The 24,305-nt window shown below is 46.3% G+C and overlaps 1 protein-coding gene across 4 annotated transcripts in view; it reads right to left on the bottom strand.

The window, feature by feature from the left end:
• The window catches only part of ACACB (acetyl-CoA carboxylase beta), a 75,046-nt gene that overhangs the window by 17,077 nt on the left and 33,664 nt on the right, over nt 1-24,305 (bottom strand). For 2 of the 4 annotated variants that reach the window (XM_050924443.1, XM_050924445.1), the window contains 29 exons: nt 23,652-23,861; nt 22,161-22,331; nt 21,420-21,581; nt 20,944-21,107; nt 19,955-20,105; nt 19,744-19,847; nt 18,233-18,314; nt 17,338-17,483; nt 17,047-17,197; nt 16,678-16,812; nt 15,982-16,128; nt 15,034-15,222; nt 12,911-13,011; nt 12,404-12,492; nt 12,185-12,309; nt 11,059-11,172; nt 10,832-10,945; nt 10,225-10,314; nt 9,932-10,050; nt 9,150-9,173; nt 6,293-6,430; nt 5,526-5,625; nt 5,338-5,445; nt 5,034-5,090; nt 4,430-4,471; nt 4,101-4,316; nt 2,940-3,095; nt 881-1,084; nt 43-198 (listed from right to left, as the gene is read on the bottom strand). In XM_050924443.1, coding sequence (XP_050780400.1) covers nt 43-198; nt 881-1,084; nt 2,940-3,095; nt 4,101-4,316; nt 4,430-4,471; nt 5,034-5,090; nt 5,338-5,445; nt 5,526-5,625; nt 6,293-6,430; nt 9,150-9,173; nt 9,932-10,050; nt 10,225-10,314; nt 10,832-10,945; nt 11,059-11,172; nt 12,185-12,309; nt 12,404-12,492; nt 12,911-13,011; nt 15,034-15,222; nt 15,982-16,128; nt 16,678-16,812; nt 17,047-17,197; nt 17,338-17,483; nt 18,233-18,314; nt 19,744-19,847; nt 19,955-20,105; nt 20,944-21,107; nt 21,420-21,581; nt 22,161-22,331; nt 23,652-23,861 — 3,765 coding nt within the window. The remainder of the gene's footprint in view (nt 1-42; nt 199-880; nt 1,085-2,939; nt 3,096-4,100; nt 4,317-4,429; nt 4,472-5,033; nt 5,091-5,337; nt 5,446-5,525; nt 5,626-6,292; nt 6,431-9,149; nt 9,174-9,931; nt 10,051-10,224; nt 10,315-10,831; nt 10,946-11,058; nt 11,173-12,184; nt 12,310-12,403; nt 12,493-12,910; nt 13,012-15,033; nt 15,223-15,981; nt 16,129-16,677; nt 16,813-17,046; nt 17,198-17,337; nt 17,484-18,232; nt 18,315-19,743; nt 19,848-19,954; nt 20,106-20,943; nt 21,108-21,419; nt 21,582-22,160; nt 22,332-23,651; nt 23,862-24,305) is intronic. The other 2 variants (XM_050924444.1, XM_050924446.1) reach the window with 1 other exon arrangement.

Here is a 24,305-nt window from a genome sequence, read left to right as displayed (position 1 = left end):
ACAGGACAGGACTATTTCCAATGGCTACTTAGCAGGCCTTACCTGCTTGAACATTTCAGGGAAGTCGTACACATAGGTAGTGCCTAGCGACTGTGCCTGGAAGCGCTTGGACTGGAGCAGATCCTTGGTAACGTATGGTGTGTTAATCAGCATTCCATGCTGCAGCCCTTGCTTATCCCCATAAGAGTGAAACATAATCTAAAGGCAAGGTCAGAGAGTCAGTTCCCCACCCACACAGGTGAATTGTTCTTTACAAAAGTTAATGCACAATCCCTCAGATGTGAGGTGTGGAGAGTGGTTTAGAAATGTTAGATCAGCTAGTATATGACAATGCCCTACATGGTCAGCAATAACTGGATTCAATATAAAACAACAATGGGTGGGGACACCACAGATAATATTGTAATGAATAGTAGTGTCTGCATGCACCACTGCCCTCTGCTGCTCAGAACCAGAACAGTGCAACTATGTGTCACAAGCCCTATACTCCTCAGAGCTGGTAGCAATTCTCCTCTAGCTTAAGTGGTGCTTTTGGAGCAGGAGGGTCAGAGTTCTGTTCCTGATGTCACTTGAAGGTTCCAAGTAGCTACAGTATGCAGCTGAATGATAACTGTGACTTGTTACAATATTTTCAGGAATTGTAACACCTTGAGTGGCAGCTCTCAGGAAGCCCTGACAGGAAGTACTGACTCCAGCCCTAACAGGTGCAGAAGTCCCTCCTGATGCTACCATAATTGAGTAATTGTACTTGCTCAACTATGGTAACAAGATCTGGTGAAAGGAAAGCCTGGGGGGAAGAGAGTCTGAGCAGAGGGGAAATGCAGAGTGCATTTAAAAAAAAAAAAGGCTGAAAGTATTAGCTCCAGTGTAAATCACGCACATTCCCAGTCCTGGGATCATTCACTTCTTTATAGAGACTAATATCCAGGTAGTAGCCGGACTCATTGGTCAGGAAGAGACGGATAGGAATGGCTTTGCCAACAGGAGTCAAACGAATATTGATCTTCACTTCAGCTTGCAGGACCCGGAGTTTCCACAACCTGCTGCCGTAGCGCATCACCATGGAGCGGACAGCCTCCTCGATCTAGGGACACAAACGCCAGACACCTGGGCATGATTGACCATCTAGCAGGGGAATCTCAAAATGGTTTCATTCAGACAGGCCAATTAGTCTCATGACTACGTAACACCACACTTCAGGCCGTTACATGCCACAAGTCTAAGCACAAGAGCATCTTTCTCCTGTCCTGCTCCTTTTAAGCTTTCACACGCAGACATTTTAAATGTGTACCAATGAGAAACTGCTAGACATCCCCCTTCCCTGGCCCTGTACCACCACCTCCCTGCTCTCATCTCTGGCATCACTGCAACACCCTCCCAGTCTCCTCCAGCTGAGCGCAACTTGGTGCTGCCAAAAAAAAAAAAACTGGTTGCATGGAACAAGTTGTGGAATCTCAGTCATTGGCGGTTAAGAGCAGGTTAGACAAACACCACTCAGGGATGGTCTAGATCAGGCCTGCACAACTCATAATGCGGTGAGGGCAATATTACTCCAAAGAAAACAGCTGAGGGCTGACCCCCACCAGCGCCACCAAGCCCCCCCGAAACACAACCCCCCCTCCAGCGCCACCCAACCCCCCTTAAAATACTCACCCCCCTACCCCAGCACTGCCCACCCTGCGGAAACAAACTCTCCTTCCCCAGTGCTGCCCCACCGAAACAGCGGTATTGAACCTTGGTAATATGTTATAGTGGGCCCCTAAGTAGTATAATTAAGGTGAAAGAAAAATGTCTTTTTGCTAGAAGTAGAATAAGATCTTCCCCCCACTTTGTCATCAATTGCCCTGTTGCATGAATGAGGTGTGATTAAGGAAGGTGGGGAAGGCAGCACCTCCAGACAGCAGCAACCCTTGGAGAGGGGATGGGAGCTAGACCAGATCAGTAGAACAGGTCAGCTACTGACTCCTCGCTCACCTCCTCAGCCCACCCCCTCCCCCTCCCGCCTCGCCTCCTCAGCCCCCGCCACTGCCCGCCCGCCCACTAGCCTCTTCAGCCCCCCCATTCTCCGCCACCGGCTCACCTGCCCTCCCACTCACCTCCTCAGCCCCCCACACCCCCCAGCTCGCTTCCTCACCCCCTGCTACTGCCCACCTGCCTCTTCAGCCCCCCTCCCTCACCCGCCGTTTGCCTACTCACCCCCCATGGGCCACACAGTGAGCCCACCTACTCACCCCCCACGGGCCGCATAGTGAGCCCATGCGGGCCGCATGTTGTGCTGGCCTGGCCTAGATAACAGGTAGCCCTGCCTCAGTGCCGGGGACTGGACTAGATGACCTATCAAGGTCCCTTCCAGTCTTACACTTCTATTCAATCTCCTCCCTCCCTGCTTCTCAGTCCCTGACAGCCCAGAAAGCAAGGGTCCAGTGCACCCCTCACATTGATCCCCTGGTACTGGCAGGCAGCCACTCAGTACCACTCACCAACCATTTTACATGAGAATTCCTGCAGGTCTAAGTTTAACAGACTAATTCATTCCTATGTTAGCGGTCTCAGCATCTCCCCAGCACCTCCATCAGGAGCACACAGAACAGGAGGCAAAGCACTACAGCTAATGGAGTGGAATAGGGGAGAGGGTGGAGGGAGAATGGAACAGCAACAGGATGATCACTACTTGGGGGAAGAAACATCTCCCATCCCTCCCAATTGCTGCTCCTATAGCCAAATCTACCTCTGTGAAACCTCTGCGTACAGAAAAAACATGGCTGTTCCATTTTTCGTGCTCATCAGAAAAAGAAAAAGGTTTTGATTATCTGTATTACCATAATGCCTTGCAGCCCTAGTCTCAGACCAAGATCCTGGAATGCAGGTGCTGCACAGATACAGACCAAAGAGGTGACCGCTGCCCCAGAAAGCTTGTTCTTCACTTTGACAAAGCTCACCTTGGACGGATCCATGATGACAGTGGGCACAAAGTTGAGGAAGATATGGTTACAGTCAGTGCGGACACTGGTGTTGCTGAAGGCCACTTCCAACTCATCCATTGCTTCCAGGAGTAACCGTTCACCCTCGTTCTGCAGGTATTCAAAAGAGGCCTCCTGGAACAGGGCACAAGGCAGCAGGTGAGCTGGGAATTAATAGCGAGCGGCAATACCACCACAGGTAAGACAGAAGCTTGTCCCTGCCTGAATCAGGCTGGCGAACAAAGTGCAGCCTTAGCCTCCATCTGTAATACAGAAGCGTAGCCCATGGCTGTGACAGGGTCAGAGCAGGGCATTGGCACCTGCAGTCTCCATGTGCAATGCTTCTATATTAAAAAGGAGCAGAGCTGCAATACGCTCCTTCACAGACACAACTGGGCGTGTAATCCTGAGCTCCTGGCAGGCCAGCCTTCAAACCTGCAAAGTTTGGGCACCTCCCCCTAAAAAAATGCCCCACACCCTGGCTATCCTAGATTGCAGTCCTTAAAGCCAGAGCAAAATAACAGCAAGGAAAATCATAGCTTTTCCCACTGGGTGTTTCTGAACATTATCCATTAATGCGTCAGTAGCTTGATGGAGGAAAGGTGATCTCTGAAAGTGACCTGGAGGTAAGGCACTATTTCAAACCTGTCCCCAACTGGTTGTGGCCAGAAGGGTGGTCTTGGGGCTAAGATACTAGATTGGGACCAGGGATATTGGGGTTCAATCCCCAACTCAGCCACAGATGCCCTGTATCAGCATGGGCAACTCATTTCAATCTCTGTGCCTTAGGCTCCCCAGAGGACAGCATGTGGCTGTGAGGATAAATTCATCAACGTCTGCAAGACACTATGGAGATGGGGGACAGAAAGTGTCACGGATGGTCTGTAGTTTCTATCACATCTAGCCAACATGCGTCTGCATTTCAGAACCATCCTCACAGCTGGTTCCTGTCTTGGCAGCCACAGCAGACTGGCTAAAAAGGAGTAGCATATGCCTATTCAGGGAGAGAGTTAGGAATACACAACAGGCCCATCCCTCCCTGCACAACAGTCTTCCAGAGACCTGTACAGGTCTGGACAAAGCGACAAAAACATGGTGTTAATTTTGAGTCACAGCATAAGGAACACTAAGTCCTTTTACCTTAGTGATGAGATCAGAGTGTCTTATAATGGCTCGTATGAAAAACCTGTAGTCAGTAACTTCATTGCCCTCTTCCACTTTGGCAGCTCCTAGATAGAGGTGCATTCTGTGGTTGGCACAGGGGACAGCAGTCAGGTCAAAGTTACGCATCCGATTCAGTTCCAGTTGGAAGGCCAGGGCTGGTTCCAAGTGCCGATAAATCCGGTCTTCTGCAAACTGAGTGCGCACCAGAGAAGAGAGCAAACCTCTGTTTGACTTCGGAATAATTTCACTATTTCTAGAGCTGACTTAAGAGACGTCAGACAGCAGAATCGGACAATGAGCCTTACCTCATCTCTTGCTCTAAATGTAAAAAACTTTGGAAATTCGCTCTACAAAAAGGGAAAAAAACAAAACACATTAACAAAATTAACTCAGCAATGGCAATAAATACAGACAGGAGACTCAAGCTATTCTCACCTGTACTAGCAAAAAGGGCATTTAAACACAAGACAGTGAAGTCACCCCCAAAAAGAGGAAGAGCAACTTGTAACATCTTTTGTTTTGAAACTGTCCCACCCCATCAAAAAATTCACATTTTACATTAAGAGTACCCTCCTACAAAGAGCAACACAATAGATATGCCAATCTACTGTTACAGAGGCTAACCGGTTGCTTATGCCCAAAAAAATCTGTTAGTCTCTAAAGAGCCTCGTTGTTTTTGCTGATACAGACTAACATGGCTACCACTCTGAAACCTGTCAGGTTGCTTAGAACCATCCATAACACCTTCTACTGATGTTCTTCTTTTATCCCTTTAACACATACCACTCATGTCTGTAACAGGCTTGTAACATCTAGCCATCATTTACTAGTCTTAAAAAACTACATTGAGTGTACATTTGAGAGCATGACCAACATGATACTGCAACTCAAAGTCCTCTCTCCGCTCACCTTCTGCACAATTAAAAACGTGATTCTCCGGAGGCCACAGTCAACGAGGATGTTTTTCTGTATGAAAAGCAGGAGACAAGCGTCACATCACCAGAAAAGCCTTCATGTGCCCAAGGGTATTTTAAAACATCACCCCCAGGAAAACAGACAACTCTGACAGACATTACCACTAACTCCGCAAATAGGAGCATTATACATTGCCTGCCAGGAGGGCTGAAGTGACAGCTGTAGTACATCAGGTGAGCATATTGTACAGGAGCTGCACCCCAAGTTTATAAGCAGAATACTGTATGAGGCACAAGACCTTCGACTGAGCAAAAGTTCTGAAGACTGGCACCAACTCCTCATCCTCAAGGTGGCCGGCCCATCGGATGGCTGTGTTCAGGATGTGGATGGGCTCCTCTCGGATGGTCTGAAAACAAGATGGTGATGTCAGCCCCAGAAGTATGCACGCTGTGTCTCCAGAAGGACATGACCAGACATCAGCCTCACCTTATTGTCCCCTTCTTCGTAGAGTGTGGATCGCGCCTCGCTGAACAGGGGACTCTCTGAGGGTGGGTCGGCAAAGCAGGAGATCACTTCATCAAAATTCCTGGAAGAATCCAAACAAGATGTGGTGGATAAGTCAGTGATTGCAGCAAGCTAGAGAAGTCCTTGCACACAACCCACCTAATACAAAAACTGACAGCCTTGAACTATGGAGAGTGTTCCCTGAGGACAAGCATTCAGCAGGGAATTGGGTACATCAGCAGCAAAGGAAAAAAACTTGCCTGGGACTCCATTCCACAGACTCCCTCTGTGACCTTGAGAGTCACTTGTTAACCTATCCTCCTCCAAAGTTCACAAGGGTGTGGCAAGCATAACCCATTAATGGCTGTGAGGCACTCAGATACTATGGTGGTAAGGGCCGTGAGGACCTACACACAGAGAGGCAAGCACTCCAGAAGAGTTACAAGTTACATTCTCTTTAACAAGTGTTTCCATAAATTAAAAAAGCAACAGTTTACCTAAGTGAATCATCTCCCTCTGCTTTGAGTGTCACGCTGGAAACATCTTTTCCAACCACCTAATGCTGAGCTTTGGCAAGATCCTTTGTACTCAGCATTTCTTAACGGTCAGACTGAAGACCATGCACAGAATTAAACACTTGCCTGGTTTGCTTTGATATAAACAGTGGTAGTACCAGGTTAGCATAACGGAGATGGTGTTTGGCTAACACTACGTGTGCTATTTATTCCCCCCTAGTCTTCCCTCCATACCTTGTGAAATCTTCAAATCTGTCAAAAGCAACCATGGCTCCCATTCTCTGACACAGAGGAGAGAAGCCGCTGTCCATGAACAGCTCAGTGCTATGCCTGGCTAAGTCAGGGTTTGATACGCTGATCGGGATAGACATTCTGTACAAAGAACAAGAGAGCAGTTAGATAGGACATGGATACAGGTAATACTCATGTGATGCGAGGAAACAGCTTATCTAGAATTCATGCTCATTTAAAAAAAAAAAAAAAGAGAGAATTACCTGTATAAATCTCCCTCCCCCTTCCCTCACTGGAGCTGAGGTGTCTGTAAAGAATCCTATCCATACTGCCTCCTTAGCCACCAGTGTCTTGTTACTGTTTCCTTTTCTTTACCCAGATCAGACCTAGCGACAACTATTCAGATAATACAAATTCTTTTAAAAACCTTTAACAATCACATCAAGCTCACTGCAAAAGCACTCGGTTTGACAGGCCCCGGGGTTTCTGGGGAAAGCTGAGTGTAGGTGGTTTTAGGTGCAGTGGGATGGGGTTTGCTGATATGTTTTTCCATTTTATTAAACTGCTGGGCAATGTTTTCATTGGCTGTGATTTTAATTGCCATGTGGTGCCTAGAGCTCTCTTCTCTATTACAATCTTTTAAAAATGGAAAGAACGATCTACCCAGCTTACGTATGTCTGAAAAGGGGCCTGTCATGGAGATCCACATGCCAATAACAATAGCAAACACACACACACACACACACACAAGAAAATAGCCTTTCTGCACAAGTCACGTGGCCCAGGAGCTGCTGGATGCAAGGCACCGAACAGAAACACTGGCAGCATCAACTCAGCCTTACAAACCCATCCTCCTGGGTAGTCCCACTAGAGAGCCCCAAAGCTTCCTCTTCCTTTTCACTGACAGCTCAGTGACCCCAGTTCCTCCACTGGAGACACTCAGCAGTGCAAGGAACAGGTGGAGATTTTAACTCTGCGTGGGCTCACTGGCTATCTGCAGCATGCTCTCCCCAATCCGTGCTAGCCATTTGTTTCTTGGAGTAAAAAGAAAAAACAAAAACAAAAAAACACTAACACACCGTCTGTTCGGATCTCTTACGTTTCCTGGTTAGTGGATTCCCAGGAATTACTAGTGCTCCGACTCGCAACACTGGCTCAAGAGAACTGTAAGAATTTCCCTTCGTTTCCAGGCCCTCCATCAAGTCATGTTTAAAACACGCCAGTGACAGCCTGACAATCCCACTACCACCTTGCAGACATGTGTTACTGATGTCTCCATCACACAGCGCCAGTGACAGCATTCTATAAAGAGATCTGCTACAATTTTAATATATCCCATACCCTCAAAGTTCTTGGGAAACTGATACCATCTTGCATCACAGGTAGGTTAAATTTGGGGTAGAATTTCACTGAAACCCAAGAATGCTGGCGAGCAAGACAAGTCCCCTTTCTTGGCAGCGTTTGGACACTACACTCCCGCCCCCACACCCCAATCCATAATTCTTCCATGCCAGCCAGGGAGCGTAAGATTGGCTCAGTCTTCCCTGCAGAGCACCAGTGATCAAGTTCTGCACAGAGGGACTCTAGTATTCCTGCCTCTGCCTGGGGCAGTTTTGCAATGAGATTGTTTCTGTCCTTCAGCAGGATCTTCTCCCATCTCACATTAGTTCAACATGCCAGAGGTGAATAATTTATTATTAACCTCATTTGTATTAACAGAGCTCTACTTGCTCCAAAAAAAAAAAAAAAAAAAAAAAAAAAAAAAAAAAAAAAAAAGGGAGCAATTAATCACAGGGCTGTGATTTCTCTAGAACAGGGGTTCTCAAACTGGGGGCTGGGACCCCTCAGGGGTTCATGAGGTTATTACATGGGGGGGGGGAATTGCAAGCTGTTAATCTCCATCCCAAACTCTGCTTTGTCTCCAGCATTTATAATAGTATTAAATATACAAAAAAAAAAGTGTTTTTAATTTATGGGGGAGGGAGGTGTCGCACTTGGAGGCTTGCTATGTGAAAGGGGTCACCAGTACAAAAAAGTTTGAGAACCACTGACCTAGAACCAACCTGGGTTTGCACAAGGACATAGGCTCCAAACTAAGCAACAGGGTTAATTAATTCACATTAGAAACAGACTGGCAGATCTGAGAGATCTCCTCTGACATAAGCCTCTTTTTGGACTGTTACCAGTACAGAACTACATCCTTTGGGCTCTGAGAAGAGAGCAGCCTACGTTTGCTGCTGATACTATTTACGTTAATCCAATCAGCTTTACTTTGCAGGGTCATGGGCCAAGCTGAAGACTGGGACTCAGGACTCCTGGGTTCTGTTCATTACTATAGTTCTATCACCGAACTGCTGCGTGACCCTTGGCGAGTCCTTTCACTTCTGAGTTCATCTACAGAATGTGGAAAGACACCAGCTCAGCTCCCAGTCATGTGACGAGGAGGAACACTCACAGAGCACTTTGGAGATATAAAGCCTCAAGTCTTTATTTTACTCTCCTGCCAGGCACACCTGGCTGCCTCTAACAGCTCTCCCCTCACATTCTAAAAGGAGCGTGCATGGAGGTGACTACCATGCCGCTTAGTAGCTTAGGTTTGTTCTGATTTCGGCTTACAGAGCAGCATCCACTCAGCTTGAGGGACGAGACTGTGTGCAAACTTCTGCTCATCTCCCAGCACCACCAGGAATGCCTGATTCAGAAAGAACCCATTCTGCCCTGCTGGCCAGAGAGCAAAATGCCACCATAGCAGTCAGTAAGTCATGAGGGAAAGAGAGAGAAATGGGCACATCAGGTAGAGTATTAATGCAGCAGGCATTAATCACTTCTCATGCTTCAAAGAGAAAATTCTGCACTCTACCTGCTCAAAGTGGGGCTGTTGCCTCTGAAATCAGAGTATCGAACAACTCGGTGAGCTACAGCATGAAACACCAGCTCTTCGATTCACACAGCAAACCCAACAATGTGCACCAGATGGAAAAGGGGATTTATCCACTGAGAGCCCACCTAGGAAGGCTTAATAATTTCCCTTTGAGGGTCTCCATCATTGAGTTAATGAGAAATTAATTAAACAAAATTTACAAAAACATTAATTTACAAAAGCAGGTGGTGGGGGGGGGGGGAGGATGCTCCAACCTCCTCATGTATCCATCGTTAAAGTTATCAAGCCATAGAAGTATAGGCCTCAACTCCATGGGTGCTCTGGGGCTAGAGCACCTATGGGGAAAAAATGGTGGGTGCTGAGCACCCACTGGCAGCCCCCTATTAGCTCCCCCTCAACCCCCAATGCCTTCAGCCCGCTGGCAGGCCCCACCGATCAGCACCTCCCCCTCCCTCCTGCCCACTGCAATCAGCTGTTTCTTTCGCAGTGTGCAGGATGCTCTGGGGTGGGGGAGGAGCAAGGACATGGTGCACTCAAGGGAGAGGGTGCAACTGAGTGGGAAGGGGTGGAGCGGGGGCAGGAAGAGGCATGGCATGGGTGGGGCCTTGGGGGAAGGGGTGGAGCAGGGACAGGGCCTGGATCAGAACTGAGGGTCAAGCCCTCCCCCCAGCACTTCAAAACGTCAGTGCCTGTGCATGGAAGTCAAGTTCATCAATAACCACACAGAACTGGGCAACAGACTAAGTGCAGGTCATTCCTACCTATTTGGATGCGATGATGGCAACATAAACTGAAACTCTACCACACACGTGCCATCTGAGAGCTGACGATGCTGCAAGCTGTTGAGTTCATAGGCAATATATCCTCTCCTCACGTACACCTGAGCAAAGACGCAGGAGAAGAATTTACTTTGAAATCAGAGTGCTTTCCCATGGCCAAGCACTGAAGCAACCACGATGGGCAACACAACCCCTCTCATTGGCACTAAAAGCAGCTCTAAGAGCTGCATTTTTTCTAAATAAATGGCAGCCAAAGTCTTCAATTCACTCTTTACCTCCAGAGCTGCCATGCGCACCAGCTGGTTGGAGTGGTAGAAGAAGGTAGGGAGCACATCAAAGATGGTGGTTTCCGAGAGGATCAGTTTCTGTCATGAGGAAAACATAATTCAGCGCAAGACAAGGTTTGAACAACCTAGTGCTGGCATGAAAGATGAAGAGATGGAAGTTAGACAGCTGCAGTTGCTTCCAATCTTGAAGCTCCCTGAGTAGCTTTTGCTAGATTCGTTAGCCTGCAGTTCAAATGAGGGTTTTGAATGATTTAAGGTGTAATCTAGAGTACCCGTCACCTCAGTTCTCAATTCCTAGCATATGGACATGTTTCCCTACTAGGGGAACAGAATCCTCCATTCACTTCCGACCCCTTCTGAGGAGAGTGGCAGAAAGAGAGTGAACCTGTGCTATGGGCCTGCGTCTGGAAGAGATCAGAAAGCAGCATTTCACATGGTCTGATATATACTAGCTTCAATAGCTTAAGCTGCAAGACATTCATGCCTTTTTAAGGCCTTTTGAAATAAATGGCTTACAAATCAAACTGCTTCACTAAGAACTAACTAAAAGGTAAAATCTCATGCTTAAGAATTAATTGTAAGAAGTAGTCACAACCTTTAGGTCTTCAGGGCAGAACTGGTGGCCGTACATGTCGATAGCAGACAAGAATATGGACTCCACTTGATTATGTCTCAGTTCATAAGAAGGGAGGTGAGAGGCAATCAAAACCTATACATAAAAAGAATCTAAATAAATGGCTATGATTTGGAGGCAGAAGGGGAAGGTTGAGGGAAAAATCACCACCATTTAACAACATCGTGTAAACCACGAAACATACTAACCTGTCTGGCTCGCAAAGCCACTTTGGAGTGCTCCGTTTTACTGAGCTGTGTTAGCTCAGTGAGAATGGCCATCAGCTCCTCTGTCATGGTGGAGTCTCGACCACACAGCTGGTCCTATTAAATATCCTTCCAGTGTTAGTGACTAAAGCTGACTGAACAGAAACCTCCATCTACATTCCTTACTTTGCCTACAAACGTCTGTACACTGAATCAAGAAGAAGTGCATTTCTCTTCTAACACACACATTGAGCCAATTTTTTGTTTTGGCCTTGGAATCTATATAAAGAAGGGACCACTGTGATCATCTAGTCTGATCTCCTTTATGGCACAGGCCAGAAAACCTCCCCTTTTCTTAAAAGTCAGTACAGAAAAGGGAATATCATTTAATGATGGCTCCACTAGTGAAGAAGCCACCAATAACAATTTTGGGGGGTGCAGTCAAAGACGTTAAGAACAGGTGTTGTAAAGTTTGAAAACAACTAAGTTTTAAACAGGTAACACCAAAATACTTCAAAATGTCTGCAGAAGTTTAATTTTACAATAAAATACAAGAGAGGCAATCTGATGTAATAGGCTGTGCTTCTGAGCTCCACTCGAAACCTGCCTCCCCGTTTGCAAAGTAGATCTAATAAGGAGGCTTAATTAAAGATATTAAAGCACTCTGTAGATGTTCTACATCAGATGCTCTGTACAGGTAAAGTATTATTAAGTGCTGTAAGAATATTTGAGACCTGACACACACACACACACACACACACACACGAACATGCTGAATCAATCCATTGCATTTGCTTTATTTTATTGGCTGCAGTATCTCAAATCAACCCTCTGATTACAGGGAAGCTTCTCACACTGGTCATTTTTCCAGAGTACTCTGCTGCAGTTTGACCTTCACTCTTATAACACTGCAATGGATCCCTTTTATAAAACTGCTACCAGCAAGCCACTCATCAAAACGCAAAAACTAAAGACTGCTTCATTCCCTCTCGCCCTTATTTCTCAATTTCCTTGTATTCAGAATTTGCCTTCCAGGTCAGCGGTAACACTCTACAGTGCATCTCAACAGCCGTTTCTGATCTGACTTCACACCCACCCTAGTCTCACAGAGGTTGCCATCTCTACTTACGATTAACATGATCACCAGCAGATTCTTCTTTGCCACCTGGGCATGAGAGAAGATGCACTCGAGCACCGGGGTCATGTCTAGTTTGTACTGCTCCCTCAGGTTGATCACACATTTGTCATAGTGGGCTGGGGAGAAAGCAAGCATCCCCTGGTTAGATTAGTTCCCCCAGCCTGCAGAACAGCATTGGGCCCTCGGCAAACACACCACACTTCCTCTGACCTTGTTGGAACTGGGTTTCCACTTGCAAATATCTTCTCAGCAAGTCTAACACGACAGATTTCATGTAGCCCCGAATGCCGCTGCGGTACCTGGGAACAGAGAAGAGGACCAAGTGTGCCACATCCCAGAGCTAACACGCCATCGCATTGGTCATGCTGCTTTTGCTGGGAATTGAACATGGACTAGGAAGCAGTCAGGGTGTATCCTCCTCTCCTGAGGCAGGCAAACGGCTCAAGACAATAGAACTCGGTGCATGAGCCAGGAAGTGGTGCTCACTCAATGCTCCGCTTGCTCAGGACAGAGAGGGGTGCAGCATCACTGCCAGCCTTCCCACAGGGCTCTTCCTGCAATCACCTACACCAACATTGGCACCGCTTGCCCTGCTGCTCTGACCCTTTTCCACCTCCCTTGGAGCCAGGGCCGGCACTAGTTTCTATGGAGTGTTTCACAGCACATCTGGAAACCTCCCACACCATAGAGCATGCCACAGCACAGGAAGGCATTCACCTCTGGACTAGCTGCACAATGCTCTGCGTGTTCATGAAGAAGACTTCCCGGTCTGCCTTCCTCTGCAAACTGGCCGCATAGCTGTCCAGTATGCTAGCGATCTGCACAGAGCAGAAGAAACACAGGCATGATGGAGCTAAAAAGGTAGCTTGGGCACAAAGGGGATGTAACTCACACATACGCAGGAATGGTTAAGATACCATTTCTCTTGCCCTACACACACTCCTCTTTTTAAGAGACTATATTAATTAGCAGGAACTCTAGTGGGATTTTCAAAGAAGCCCATGGTCTAACTGTTATGCTCCTTTGAAACCCTCAGACTGTGAGCAGCAGTAAGTTACTTCTATTTTCCCAAAGATCGGGGCAGGTTCTGCAATGCTTCACTCAAGCGAGTTGTCCCAATTCATGTGAGCTGTTCAATTAGTTTCAGCTAGACTGTTCACAGTAAGGATTTGCACGACTGATCTGGTGTCTTTATGGTTGCCATTCTTGGGCACTACAAAGCTGTAGAGATGTCTCCATAAATTGGAAACATTAATTCCAACCCTGCAAAGAGAAAAGGCAGCAAGTATTATAAGGGGAAGAAAAAACATCTCTGTATGGTAAGCGCAGTACAGCCAGCCAGCCAACCTGCCTGCCACAAGACATTCCAAATGTGCGTATGTCCCAGGAGGAATAATTCACAAACCCACCACAATCCTCTCTCTCTTTTCTTTCAAATTAAACATCCTAGGCACTGTTATGAACAACGAAATGTGGCTGTAGCTGTGTCAGCCCCAGGATATTAGAGACATGGTGAGTGAAGTAAACCTTTTGTTGGACCAACTTTTGTTGGTGAGAGAGAGAAGCTTTTGAGCCGCACAGCTTGTCTCTCTCATCATCAGACATTGGTCCAATAAAAGACATTACTTCACCCACGGTGTCTCATGAACAATGAAAGACATTTATCATTACACACTCACTGTAAAGCCTTAGAGCAGGGAAATGGTGCCTGGGTTGACAGAAATCTATTTACAGAAAACACATGAAGGTCAAGCACACTGACCTATTCCAGCTGCATTTTACATGGAACATTCAGAGTAACAGCTGGGAGAAGAGGAGACACTTAATTTTTCAGATTTCAAATAGGAAAAAGATAGCTTAAAGAGGTTAGCACAAATTTAGAGGGGGAAAAAAATTGCTCCAAGGCTGAGAACTTGTGTAAAAGATTCCAAATTAAACTACATCTGTTACAAATGTTTGCTGATCAAAAAACCTGTTTTTCCCCACACACAACAGAAATATTGAACAAATTTTTTTAATGAATTTATTGTATATGACATTTTCCCCATTAATATTTTTGATGAAACCCCATCTTTTAGCAGAAAAAAACTTTTCAGTTGAAAAATTCTGACCAGTTTAGCATGAAAGGAAAAAAAAAAAGAAGACTATGAGAGTCACTGTAGCAGGGTGATGACCCACTCCAGCCCTGACAGGGTTGGAACCAGCCCTGGGAGAGGGCTGGCAGGCTGGGAGAACAGCCCAGGCTGAGTGGGGAAACAGCCGCAGCTGTGGCGTTCAGCGAGAGAAGGGCCTGGCTGCTGGAAGCTGAGAGAGAGTACCCGAGGGAAGCTGGGCTGCGGAATAGGGCAAAGAAGCTGTAGGGCTCTGCCTGGTAAAACCCTCAGGCTGCAGCCGAGTGTAAGATCAGACAGGTACTGCGGCTACAGAGGGGTAGCCACGGGTAGGCCGAAGCAGCTGGTCCAAACCCCTTTACCTGTGATGAGTGGCTGATACACTGCAGTCTGCCCCAGGGAATGGGAGCTAAAGTGATGACTGGCAGTAGCCAAGACTGAAGCAAAGTAGGGATAGTGGGTGGGGGTTCCTTGGGGAGGGGGAGACCCAGAACTGTGGGGGTACTGCCAAGGGACAGCACCCAGTTAAAAGGGCACCGAGGTCCAGGGAGGGACACGGGGGCGAGAGGACAGGCGGATCACTGGCCTGCAGAGGGCACTCCGGAGCTGGAACAAGCTAATTCCTGGAAGTCACCAGCAGGAGGTGCCGCAGGGGTGAGTCCACACCTTTACAGTCACCAAGATATTAAAAAGAGGTTGGAACACAAGACCATCCCTGGTATGGCTTACCTGCTGACTGGGAAACTGACACAGCACTGAGGTGATGTTACTAGCGTATTGTGCCATCACTTTTCGAATGGATTTCTCCACTGACAGCGGGATTCTGCCAGACACGTTTGTCATGATCTCCTGCAGCTCCAGAAGAGGCAGGGAGGGGTCCCGGAGGGTCTTCATCAGCTCACATACCCATTCTTTCATCTATGCAAAATAAAGATTATTGCTATGAAGATGTCACAGAAAAACATCAGAGGCCGATGTGTCAGGAAAGGCAAGTGAACGGATCTTGCCATCCCAATGAAAACTATGCTTGCAGCCCTGTAACCAACAGGGTAGCTGGGCTAACACAATGGAATTAAGGATGGTTTCTCAACTGTGGCACTGGGCTGGGAGTAGCATCAAACCAGGTACAGAACCCCGGTCAAAGTCACTCGAGGACTGATTTTCAGAGGTGCTGAGCACCTGCAGCTGCCCCTGACCTCAGTACAGGTGGTGACGGCTCAGCATGTCTCATAAATCATGCCCTTAGAATCCTTGTGTATAAAATGGGAATGACACCTTCCTACCTATCTACACAACAGGTGATCGTGAGCCTTAACTTAAGGCTTGTAAAGGACTTTGAGATCGCTGGATGAATGGAAGGCACAAAAGATGTACTACAGCCAATGCTTAACATTAAGGGGCTTAGCAAAGTATTATAAAATTTCCCCCAAGGTTGCCACCTAGAGAAATAACGGTAAGTGCTCTTTGTTATCACACGGATAGTGGGAGACCATTCCAAGAAGAATACAAGTTAAACTAGATTTGAGAGTAGATCCAGGTCTTTGTCCATGTATGAAAAAGAAATTGAAGGGACAGATGGTTACACATAAAGAAAAAAGTTTGTTGGCATAAATGTGTCAGTTAAAATACCGTCTAGGTATAAGAAGCAGATGCCATTAGAGAGAGAACGGCACTTACTTTTGCACTGAAATATGGCTCTGGCAAGCAGTAGCCATTCATGACATTGATCAGATTCTCCAGGACACTGTGAAAGACCTGGTGCAGCTTCAGGCCACCGATTGGCAACATCTGCTGGGTGGGGAGGCCACCTGTATACAACTGGGCCTGAGGTCGAATACAAGAGAAAGAAAGCATTTGGAATATAAAACAGGAGTGGAGAAGAGAAAAGTAAGGCAGACCTCATTCAGATTAAACTACCATCTAGAAAAATACACGTGTACAACCTCAGCAGACAAGGAAACTGCTCAGTATCCATAATTATTTTAATTAAAATGCAAAGGAGGGTGTCACCAGAATGAATCAAGTGGTAAGTTGCCAAATAAGAGGCATTAGAAAAATGTATGTCAGAATTCCTTATTCTGGTAATTTTCAATCAAGTCTTAATCAAAATTCGTTTTCTGCCCAAATCCCAAAAGGCATATATGCTTAAGATACAGACTAGCTAGGGCCAACAGAATATTTATATAAAGGCCACACTTTCAAATACCAAAATTCTACATCATTGCTAAGTATCTGGTGTGTTAAAACCCAAGTGAACAAACATATTAAGATCCTGGGGCATAAGAAACAAACAGTTACAAGTCACGGATGACCTGATTAGTCATGTAAGTAAATAGAAAAATAACCTGGTCCTGTCCCAGCAGCAATACTCACTGGATGCACTTTGGTAGGATCATCTAACTCGAGTCTAGCTATGACACAGCCTGCCTCCAGCAATGCTCCTGGCCGTTTTATATAACGTATATGGCCAGATTCCTTCACCTCCAGGGTCAAAATAATTTTCATCACCTGTATGAGGATTGGTGGAATAGAGTGTAATAAATGAGTATCATCCATGCAACATCAAGAGCCTAGGACAGTCATTTTTTTCCAAGTGTCACAATAGAGACAGGACTTCATTTTTTTTTTATTTTTTTTTTTAACTGTAGGGGTGCAAATACATAATCTGCATCTCTTTATCAAGCATACAGATTGGAAGCCATTTCCCACTCAGTGACACAATCTGCACTAACCTACAGTTACCTCTATCTCTGCAAAACTGTGCCCTATGAAGATGTGGCCTCCATCTTCCACAGTGTACTTCAGCAGTTTCCCAGCAGAGGGTGATCTCAGCATGGTTGGATCTTTTTCCTTTTCAAAGTAACACGTTTTGTTACCAACGGTGATTCGGTAGCTTAAGTAGAGGGGAAATTCTGTTACTGCTCAACCTATTTTCTGCCTGCTGCAGAAGCAGCTGCAATTGCTGCTGTGTCTAGTCACAAGATTGGGAAGAAAGCTGCAGCAGAGGGATAATGGGTCAGCTCTCTAACTTACCAGTCAACTTCTTCTTTCATGTATGTCGTGTAACTGTTACCATCATAGGAAAGCAGCACCCCGCCATCATTCAACCTGTGCACGTCTATCTCGATGTGAGTGTTATTCATTATAATGACATAAGTTGTCAGAGACTGACGGGCAACCTGTTGAAAAATACCGAAGAGATAGGCTTTAAAACGTGAACATTACAACCTTTACTGAGATCAAGCCTTAGGCTTGCATTGCCAGGCTGCTGTGCATCAGTCCTTTAAGATGACACCAGAAGCCGAGCTCTCATTGTGTAGTGGGTGGGAGCAGGATTTAATGTGGAATACGGACTCTGCTTCTCCATGCCCCCTCTATCACTTAGACCAGTGTCTCTCAAGCTTTTTGATACTAGGGATCAGCTTGCTGCCTTCCTAAAACTGTCAGGGAGATCTCAGGGACCGGTCGCTGAGAATCCACAGACCGATCGCTGAGAAACATTGATTTAGATCACAGAATTTGAGGTTAGTGTTTGAATTGCTAGCCTGGTTCTACAGCTCAACCACTGTCAGTAATTTCAGCTGATCCTCCACTTTCTCATGATAAGAAAGTGATTTAACTAACTAAAGCTGCTACCTAGCTGGGTTTATGAACAGGAAAAGCCAGCACTTTAGACGCATTAACTCCAGCAACAGTCAATCTGGAAGCAGAAAAATTCTCCATACTGTAAAACCATAATAGTTAACCTCATGAGACTTTCAAAAAAATGGATAATGAAGATATTTTTTAATTATCTTTTTGCTGAAAGTATCCATCCAGAAGTGCTTGTCTGTACTGATGAGAGACATGGAGAATCAGCCTAGCCGTGTGTAGTAATGCCTGCACAAGCCAAAGTCCCCACAAGCTTGGAAAAACACAAGACGTTTACCTTCAGAGCGTACTTCACACCTTCATAAATAAGCTCCACTTCTACAATGTTCAGCAGGGAAGCTGCTGGCAGAACTTGGCCCCTAAGGGAAAAGGATAAAAAGTCAGACACCAAGATAGCTCAGCCACGGTACATAGCCCATCAGCACTAGTCCCAAGAGCAGGTTTAGACCGCAATGGGCTGCAGAAGAGAGCTTTTAAAGGGGACTTGCAGGGGAGGGAAATAGTTGGTTTTGCATCCCCTTTCTGAAGTTTATAAAACATGTAAAAGGTGGTGAGGGAGGAGCTGTGCTGTTTCACATGAGAAATTAAGCTCGTCTGCTCTACAAGATTCTACAATGATTGCAGAGCTAACAACATGACATCATCACAAGAGTGAAGTGAGTGAAAGTTCAGCAACTGAGAGGGGAGGTGACTTAGCTAGCCTGAATAAAACTTTGGTTTCTGTCATCATCTACTTAGCTCTAATGGCTAATAAACCCTTGGGAGACAGAATGTCTTAAATAAAGACTCAACACTCCCATCTTTCAACTATGGTGTAGAAGTTCACAATACACGTCTCTGAAAAACCACAAGTAGTCCAACAGGAAATCTCGTGAAGAGTGAACTTGACATTCCTAAAAGGTAAAAAAAACCCAGCAACTTAAAAAAAAACAACTTTATTCATAGACCTTAAAGACCAGAAGGGACCATTATGTTACTCTAACCTGACTTCCCACATCTCAGAAGCAAAAAGCAAAAACCTTGCATCTTCTTTTTTAATATCTCATCTCCTTTGCTGGCCCCATTAAGGCTCTGGAGGTCAAACAATAAAGTTTCCTTTCCTCCACTTAGCTGCCTTAAAGAATATAGGAACACCGTCTTCACATCCCACTCTGAAAATCAGCAATGTAATCACGAGTCAACATTCTGTGCCTGGTCTTAACTCCCTTAGTGGCTGGTCATGCCTTACTCCGCTAAGGTGTGAACCTGCATTAGACAAAATCATGCACAAGTAGCCTGAATGTGAGAGACAAAGGGTCGGCTTATGTGCTAAAAAACCTTGGAGAGATAGAGCTCTCTCTCTCTCACACACACAACCCCCCCCCCTCAATTATTACAATAGTTTGTACAGTTTTCTACCAAAGACTGGGACCCTAATCCACTAGGTGCTGTACAAACACATAGGGACTCTTTCAGACTCTCTTACTATCTCAAAGAGCTTGCAGTCTAAACAGACAAAGGATGTGAGGAGAAACTGAGGAACAGACAGGGAAAGTGATTTGCCGACAGTCACTCAGCAGGCCAGTGACAGAGCTGGGGACAGAACCATGTCTCCTGAGCCCCTGCCCAGCATCCTGTCCACTGCCTCTCAAACACAGCACCTTATGTCACACGCTCCATATACCCCTGCTCTCGCTGAGGAGTGTAACAAAACTCCCATTCGTTTCAGTGGGACCAGTATTTGGTCATAAGAAGGGTTCAACAGCCACGCTTCATTGTGTTTATCCCGTTAGTCACATAGCACTTTACCTTTCAAGAGAATGCAGGAAGTCAGTCATACAAGTCCTAAACAAGGCATCTGCTACATTCAGAGCACAGCAAACCACACCCAGCATGGTGTCTGGCTTCTCGGCCTAGCAGGGGAAAGAATGACACTTCCAGCACATTGTGGACAGCAGATCCACGTGAGAATGAAGACAATAAGCCAGAGGGAAGAGAGTCAGAGCTCAGCTTCTCCCACCTGCACTTTCTCAGCAATCAGGTGGTCCAGCCACCCAGTATCTATCTCATTGTTCTGAAAGCTCTCAGTCTCCAGCAGCTTAATCAGGTACTCGACAGTTGTTCTGAAATCCCCACGGATCGACAGCTCTTTCAGCGCCACAACCATATTCCTTTTAAAGAAAAGTTCTTCTGTTAATATTGAGTTTAAAATGCATGATAAATATTCAGTGCTAAGCATATCCATCTATTGGGGCATACAAGATAACTATTTCTTTTCCCACCTTAGCAAGTATCTTTACCCACTTCCTTTTCTATCACAAAGTACTAAAGACCCAAAATTTGATTTATCCAATACACAAGTGCAGAGCAGACGTTAAACTTCTCTTTACAAAATATACAAAACACATACGCCACATTTTGATCAGATTTCGACTGACGTGCAAGAAGGCTCTTATACAGCAGCTAAGGTATACAGCAAGCTACACAGAATTTAGTGGTTGAGAATGCTGCATATGGTGATAGGCAACCTCATAAAAACATAGATAGATGTGTTTCCAGAATTCTGGAGAGAGACAGCCTGCAGTCAAAAGCTGTCTCCGAGTGCATGTTATTAAAAGTCTGCCCCTTCTGCACGTTCAGCTGTTAGAGATTTTTATTTGGGGGGGGGGGCCCTGCTGGGAAATAATTTACTTTGAAAGCTAACAGAGTAGCTCTGTGAGGTCCCAATGCAGCAAAGCACATGACCAGTACCAGTAACAGCAATACATAAAGCTAAACATTAACTGCTTTGCTGAAGCAGGGCTAAATCGCTTCACTTCAGTTTAGTTTGAACAGTCTCCATAATCCCCCTGCAGGGCCCTTTGTCACAAGTCCACAACTAAACTGCTCAGAAAAGCCGAAGCGGCTTATTGCCTCTTAGCGTTAAAACCAAATATTTTTAAATCTAAACCCATCAACATTCAGTGGCACTTGACTCTCTTGAGGAATGCTTATGCTGATCCTACTGACGAGATAGCCTCCTCGCGATTCTCTCCCCAGGAGAAACAGTGCCCAAACTGCGAATCAGCAAATTCGTGCAAACCACCAGCAGCTGCCACACTGAAATAACCCCAGACATTCTTGCTGCTACGGAAATTCAGCTCCTGCACTGTCCCTGAGCTTGGCTTGAACTCCTAGATTCAATGTAAAAAAAAAAAAAACACAAACAAACACAAAGAAGAAAGTAAGAAGTTTACATTTGAAACAAAACAGGTGCAAGTCAGGAAAGAGGAATCCCATTGCAAACAACAGCTATTATACAAGTGCACCTGTGGAGTCCATTAACCCCACGGATCTCATCTGAGAATGTGTTTAACATTTTATCAGTGGAGGACTGCTCAGAGTTCAGATCTTGCTAAAAACAAGGTAGTACCCTGCCCTCAGCAACATCTTAATCTGATCAAGACCAGAGCAGGTGCTTTCTAAACAGGGTTCCATTTACTCACCTCATCAGGGTTTTCACTGGTGATTCTAGCAGCAATGACATGGCCTCTGGGCACTGGGATATTCGCAGGGCTCTCAAAGCAGATGGGTGTATCAGCCCATGGCGACTCTCCGTACAGCACTCGGATGTCTTTTATTCTGTGCAAGGGGACACCCATTGCAATCTGCACAAGTGCCCAGGAGAAAAAGGAGACGGGGCTTGAAGTCTTCTAAATTAGCTCTGAAAGGAGGCTTCAGCATGACAATTAGAGCCAATCAGTGGGACTGGCTGGCTCAGGTAAACAGGAAAGGAACAAGGAGCCTTTCACCCTCTAGGTCCCAGTTCAAATCCAACCCCTTCTGGAGGAATCTAGGAAGCAGCTATCTGATGGCTGGTCAGAGCCCCATGTGAAATGACCTTAAGAGCAGTCATCCCAACTGGTCACTTTGTGGGCATATTTCTGAGGTGCTCAGGACTGATGGGCATGGAGACCAAATGTCCCTGTCACTCCTAGAGATGGCTCCTCTGGGTTGGGTGCGAGACATCACACAGGGCTTTGGTCTGCTGCTGCCCATGTTCTACCTGTTGATGGAGAGAGAAATTCCTTCTCCCAGGCTGCCAGTCTGGTACCTTTCACAAGCTCCAAACTCACACACAATATGTGGCTCAAACCAATGAGCTCCTTAGAGTCATCCATGTGCTGCAACAACTTTAAGAAAAGCAACAGTGGGAAAAAATGGTATGTTGGCAAAATTTCACATACCTGTAGCTGAGCCGCAGGTAAGTTCACATCAGCAATCATCTCTGTGCAAGGATGTTCTACTTGCAGACGGGGATTTAACTCCAGAAAGTGGAAGCCCCCATCTTCACTATAGAGGTATTCGACTGTCCCTGCACTCACATAGCCCACCATCTTTGCAAGGCATACTGCGCACTGAAAACACAACACAAACAGATCTGGCTTTTGTGACACTAGCTCCTGCTAGTTCACAACTGCAGAGCACTTTGCCTGGTGTTCACAGTCTATTATGTGCATGTTTCTGACATGCCCCTCGTGCAATATTTCCAGGACACTACATCAAATCGGGGAAAGACAAATGCCGCAGCAATACAAATACAGTCTACAGCAACCGGAGGTGGATAGTGACAGCTAGAAAAAATCTCAAGCAGCGAATTAAAATCATAGACCAAAAATGCTAGTTAAATTAAACCAACCTCCCCACCTTAAGTCACTTATTCAACTGAAATGTTGGTAAGCATGGGGGTTGTTTGTTTTTCTGTGTGTACGCAGCGCCCAGCACAATGGAGACCTGGTCCTTGACTGGGGATGATGGTGGCTACTATAATGCCAATAGTCAAACAAGAAGTGTACTGCAGGAAGGTGATGACACAGACAAGATCACATTAGTCACACAAGAGGTCCCAGAGGCTTGTGAAGTAAGGAATACCCACATGATTAAGGGCTAGATCCTTAGGTCAGAGCTCCCTCTAGAAAGGGAAGGTGGTCATGGCTCCCCGGCTGAGAACCCCCAGTTCGAGATTGTGGAAGGGACACAAGAATTAAGCTTGCTGGACACTCCTGAGCAGGGCCAAAACCAGGGTGGGGCGAGCAGGACAGCCACCCAGGTGCAAAGCCATGGGGGCTGAAAAGTGGGGTGGAAATAGGTGACACGTCAAGTCCCGCACTGCAGGGCTTGTGGAGGAAGCACCACCTTCAGCCCCTAACTCACCTCAACGGGCCACCCAGCCTGTCTGGGTTGGGGGCACAACCAAAAAAAACTAGGGTGGGGGAGGGGGAAGTGTAACAGTGTGTGTGTCCCATCTCCCCACCCAAATGTCACCTCTGGAGGGGCTGGGGGGAGGTGGTGAGATGATGAAAAAAGGCAGGGGATGCAACTATGTTTGCTCACCCCAGGTGCTAAAATGCCTAGTTCTGGCTCTGCTCATCAGGCAACATCCTGGGTTTGTGCTTTTAAGCATTTGGCTGAAACGGAAGGGCTGTACATAAGCATCTGAACAATTCATCGTGGTGGTGTTCCACTTATAGCTGGAGTGTGAGTTCTCTGTGGCTGGCATTGTCTCCTTTGTTATGTCTGTGCAGCACCTAGCACAACCGGGCCTTGCTCAGGGTTCCTAGGCATTATCGTAACATATGTAATAAAACTAGTAGTGAAAAGGTTCCTCTTCTCTAACATCCTCTCTCTCTCTCTGTGACAGCTGCCTCAGCCTAGCCCACAGGAAAGACCCAGAATACCTGCTCCATAAAGTCAAACACGGAGGGAGCTGCTACCGTCACTGGTGCCTCTTCAATTATTTTCTGATGCCTGCGCTGTAGGGAGCAGTCGCGGCCAAACAACGAAACCGCGTTCCCGTACTGATCAGCAAGGACCTGCACCTCCAGGTGCCGGGCGTGCTGGGCTAATTTCATCACAAAGATGGGGGACCCTGGAGCCTCGCTCTGTACCTGGGAGGGGAGGAGAAGAGTGTGAGAAATGCATTCATGTGGTGGATCCAGGCTTGTATATTCCTTGACATCGATGACATGCGTAAACCCATCCTCCATGGGGGAAAAGTCATTGCTGGGCAGAGGGCTGGCACCATACAAAAATATCATTCATGTTCCCAACTCCTTCATGTACTGAGCTTTCTACATTTTTTAAAAATATAAGATTAGTGTTTGAACTGACGATAACTATGCCCCTCAAAATATGCCTATAAAATCAGCCAGGGAAACAGAGGGGAATGAGCACTCTTCTATTAAATATTCTTTTAAAAGGGAAAAAAATAAAAATTCAGGATTTATGGGGAGGGGAAGACCCTCCTCAGAGCTTCTGGAGGGGGGCAACAGGGGGAGGGGGAGTTAAAAAGGCAGGTATATGTTCAGATGGGGGTGGAGGGAGGCATCCTC

Source organism: Gopherus flavomarginatus, chromosome 15, assembly GCF_025201925.1.
Source record: "Gopherus flavomarginatus isolate rGopFla2 chromosome 15, rGopFla2.mat.asm, whole genome shotgun sequence".
NCBI classification, from domain to species: Eukaryota; Metazoa; Chordata; order Testudines; family Testudinidae; genus Gopherus; species Gopherus flavomarginatus.
Note: the sequence above shows the minus strand (reverse complement) of the source record. Positions and strands in the feature narration are given on the sequence as shown.